We start from the raw sequence: 4,843 nt of genomic DNA on the forward strand, positions 1-4,843 counted from the left end.
TATTCGTTACTTCAACTGCTGCAGATAATCTTACATGGAGTCAGAAAATGCCTCAATGGGATCACAATTACTGATCAGGATAATCTTGAATTCTCTGAGGAGCACTAAAAACAGGAGCTGAGGGAATATTTCACTCTAAGTTGGTGTGGGGATGTGCATATGAAAGAGAGTGTTTTGAGGTAAGGGTCAGGAGGTTGCAAAGACCAAAGAACCTGGGTTGAATTAAGGCCTTCTATCATAGGTGAAAAAATGTGAAGGCTACTGATCAGTTGTTTTCTGTGCCAACATAGCAAGCACATAGCCATGAGAGGTCACATGGATATGATGATAAGCAGAGGAGAGCAGTTAGGAATTCAGACTCTCAAGTCAGATTGGCATGGGTTCAAATCCCCACTCTTGCACTTAGTAGTTGTGCAATCTCAGGCAAGTCACTCAACATTTTATCAACCATAAAATGAAGACAAAAAATAGGACTAACTCATGGCAATAAAGAACAGAACATGTTCCTTGTGCATAATAAGTATTCAAAATTTGTTTTTCAATATCATCATCAGTTATTGTAACCTTCATCTTTATTATTCTGTCTCTACTCTTAGCTCATCCTTCCATAATATCTCAAGCCCTCTTGCCTCCCAGGAATTACTCTACCAGTTCTTCTCCGTATTCTCCTTGCTCCTCCAAGCTCCAATTATGCTCCAGAGCACTTCATTCTGACAAATCCTTAACTTGATTCTCTCTACATCAAGTTATCATATCTCCTTTCTAGTGCCCATGTCTCAAAAAAGGTAGCCTCTGCTTGTTATGTCTGTGTACTCAACTCATAATCCAATCCTACATCTCCTACACTTCAGCTCCTATTTCCTTTTTTCATTGAATTGGACCTTTCAAAGTCACCAGTGATAGTGACATGGTATATCAAATCTAAATATCTCTCCATATGATCTCTTGCCCACACATCTCCTTGAAATATTTCCCAGTTGATGTCCACTTTACTCATCCTCATCATGTGGCTTCTATACCTCCTATTTTGTAAAAGTCAGTTTCACATCATGTTCTTATCTTGGCCCTTGTCAACACTCCATCTCTTACTGTTATTACAACATATTCTCTCCCTGAACCGACAAAGCCTCTTCTTTGTTTTCTAAATTACCCCAACTCTTATGGAAACAAACAATTATGAAACCCTATTTTTAAATTTGGTCTTGGCTAGAATATGTACCCTAAGTAAATATTATAGTCTCTTTTAGCAGTTTTAAAGAATTTTTAAAGGATTGGATTCTGTTAATACGGGGGGTTTAAAATAATCCTTGAACTAACTATTAAATCTTATGTAAGTAAGAAAAAGTTTAACAAATAGTTACAAACCTGTTAACAGAAAATTCCAATCAAATGTATACTTACACTGTATCTTGCTACTTTAAATTTGAATTTAGAAGTCTGTTTGGTGAAGCAAAGAGCTTCTCTATAGAAGTTGAAAAGCTTAAAACTTGCAGGAACTAGTGATTTTTAACCTTGAGATTGAAACATATTTGTTGTAAAAACCTAAAATTTTATAGGAAATTGGTTTTCCTCTTAATATATTGCTCATAGGGGGCTGATTTCATACCCTATCTGTGTTGTTATTAACCCACTATGACATCATCTAGTCCTAATCAGCTCAAGCTGTAGAAAAAGACTCTAGATTTCCATAACACACTAGCAGTGATTTTGCTGGTGGAACATTTGGCAATATCTAGAGACATGTTTGGTTGTTACAAAAGGGGAGTGCTTTTGGCATCTAGTGGGGTACAGGGTGGGGATGCTGCTACACATTTTAAAGTAACAGCCCAGCCACCACCAGCAACAATAAATTATATAGCTTAAAATGTCAATTCTATTGAGGTAGAGGAAGCCTGATTTTAAAAAGCATTTTCTTGAAAAAGAGGAAAGTTGATTTCCTGATTTCAAAACTCACTTCAAAGTAACTGTCTCAAGACAAAGTGGTACTGGCATAAGAATGAATGAATTAAAAAGATTATATATCTTTTAAATGTGAAGTTTTTTTCCTGTGTCCTCAATTATGTAAATATACCTTCACATTAAAAGTCAATTGATTTTCAACAAGGGTACCAAAAGAATTCAATGGTGAAAGAAACATCTTTTCACAAAAAGACTGGAACAACTCAATATCCACACGCAAAGAACAAAGTTGGAGCCCCTGCCTCACACCATATACAAAAATTAACACAAAATGGTTCAAGGACCTAAATATAAGAGCTTAAAATATGAAACTCTTAGAAAACAAAAAAGGGTAAATCTTTGTGACCTTAGATTTAGCAATATTTTTTATTATAACACAAAAAGCTCAAGCAATGCTCTTACTTTATTAACAGTAGCAAAAATAGACAGATTTTCAGTTAATTCCAATTATATCCTGAGCCTCTAGAATGTGATTTTTCTGAATGATGTATGGGGACCTTGGAAAGTCTAAACTCACCAATGCTTTGTCCATCATCCCAGAACATCTGACCTTCAGCTTTCCCATTGTCATCCAAAGCAACAATCAATCCCATAAATAGTTGTCGACTGTGAAAAAAAAAAGTTATTTTTCTCTAGATTATAAGCTATACAAATAAATGACAGATTCTATTGAAAAATATGATTAATCCAGGAAAATAAGGTAATAGCTTTAAAATGCACAGAAAGCTCCATAAGTACATAATATGAGACAAAATACAAAATAATTAAAAGCTAATGGAAAAATGTTTAAAATTTAATAAAATATTTGGCAAAACTTCAACTTTCAAAAATTAAATACACATCCTTTACTCATATACATATTATAAGTAATATGATAAGAACCTACTTTTTAAAAATACATTTTCATTTATTTCAGAGAGGAAGGGAGAGGGAGAGATAGAAACATCAATGATGAGAGAGAATCATTGATTGGCTGCCTCCTGCACTCCCCCTACTGGTGATCAAGCTCGGAACCCAGACATGTGCCCTTGACCGGAATCAAACCTGGGACTTTTCAGTCTGTAGGCTGATGCTCTATCCACTGAGCCAAACCGGTTTCGGCCAAAACTACTTCTTTATAGAAAGAAGACACCCTGCCCCAAATAAAATAAAAACAAAACACATCCTTCAGTAGCTTCCATATTGCTGCAGAATAAAATGCAGCATACTTACCCTAGCATTCATAATTCTCCATGACCTCATCCTAACCTGTTTGAACTTTATTTATTTTATCCCTCTCTTTTATCTTGCTCCAGTTTACTGAATGGTTTACTATTCCCCAAATCCAACTAATGTTTCAACTTCAGTTCTTTAATTCTCTCAGAATATCTCTTTCCTCTCCAACTCCAAGGAGCCCCACTTCCTGTGCTTCCTGTGCTCCCGTGAGCTGTGTTGGCCAATCAGAGAATCCCACCGCCTGGATTTAATGAACTGTCTTGGGGACACTTACCAAGCAGGGCCAGACCCTCTGCCAGGGTCTGATGTGGACACCAGATCACCTACTTTAAGGACCTGCAAACCTACAATTGCAGAGCTATCTCTTCTACCACGTGGAGATCAGGCCAACCCAGGAGAGTGGGCCCAGAGGGCAAGAGAGTGACAGATGCCCACAGCACCTGGCACCCCGACCCTCATTTTCAAACATTCAAATCCTATTTATTATCCAAACTCAGCTCAAAGCCCTCTTTCATATAAAACCATGCTTTGCACAAGATTTAAAGTTAACTTCTCTCCTTTTGAGTTGACTCTCTTGATATAACAGGTTCTTCTTAATATGATATGATAGGTATGTAATATATATATATATACACACACATACACTAGAGGCCCAGTACACAAAAATTTGTGCACTCGGGAGGAGGGGGGGCCCCCTCAGCCCAGCCTGTGCCCTCTCACAGTCTGGGACCCCTCAGGGGATGACCACCTGCTGGCTTAGGCCCGCTCTCCAGGGGCTTGGGCCTAAGATGGCAATCAGACATCCCTCTGGCAGCCCGGCAGCCCTCAGGGCATGTCCACTTGTCAGCGAGGAGTAGCCCTAAGCTGCAGACATCCTTACCACGGCTGAGGAGGCAGGAGAGGCTCCCACCACCACTGCTGTACTGACAGCCCTCAGCCTGGATCACCCTGCAGGGTGGGGGGCCCCACTTGGGTGCCTGGCCAGCCTGGATGAGGGGATGATGGCTGTTTGCAGCTGGTCACACCCCCTTCAAGGTGGGGGTCCCCACTGGAGTGCATGGCCAGTCTGGGTGAGGGGCTGAGGGCCGTTTTCAGGCTGGCGGGCGACTGAAGCTCCCAGCCTCTCCTTTTTTTCTTTATTCTGGGATTTATTTACCTTCTATAGCTGTCACTGGAGCTGAGAGCTGGCTCCAGCTTTCAGGCCCGGCTTCAGCTCTGAGGCTGCAGCTGGCTGAAAGCGGGTATCTGGAGTTTGTTCGGCTTCTATAATTGAAACTCTATTGCCATCACTGGTGCTCTCAGCTCTGAGGCCGTGGGATTTATTTACCTTCTATGGCTGTCATTGGAGCTGAGAGCCAGCTTTAGCTCTGAGGTTTGGCTCCAGCTCTGAGACCTCGGCTGCTGAAAGCAGGTATCTGGGCTTTGTTTAGCTTCTATAATTGAAACACTATTGCAACTCCAGCTCTGAGGCCTGGCTGGCTGAAAGCAGGTTTCTAGGGTTTTGTTTAGCTTCTATATTGGTAACAATGTTTCAAACTGCAAGCTCAGAGGCCGGCAAGGCAGGCAGGGAACACTGGAGTCCTCCGTCACTGAAGCAAGCAAGCCTCATGTTCGCTTCCAACTGCCTGGTTGCCGGCTGACATCTTGGCTGGCAGTTAATTTGCATCTA

The 4,843-nt window shown here is 40.7% G+C and overlaps 1 protein-coding gene across 1 annotated transcript in view; it reads right to left on the reverse strand.

Annotated features, from left to right (window-relative positions):
- The window catches only part of MGAM2 (maltase-glucoamylase 2 (putative)), a 74,229-nt gene that overhangs the window by 7,743 nt on the left and 61,643 nt on the right, over nt 1-4,843 (reverse strand). Inside the window, 4 exon segments of the mRNA XM_015572659.1 lie at nt 11-15; nt 1,398-1,415; nt 2,244-2,270; nt 2,477-2,565. Coding sequence (XP_015428145.1) covers nt 11-15; nt 1,398-1,415; nt 2,244-2,270; nt 2,477-2,565 — 139 coding nt within the window.

Source organism: Myotis davidii, unplaced genomic scaffold (genome assembly GCF_000327345.1).
Source record: "Myotis davidii unplaced genomic scaffold, ASM32734v1 scaffold329, whole genome shotgun sequence".
NCBI lineage: Eukaryota > Metazoa > Chordata > Mammalia > Chiroptera > Vespertilionidae > Myotis > Myotis davidii.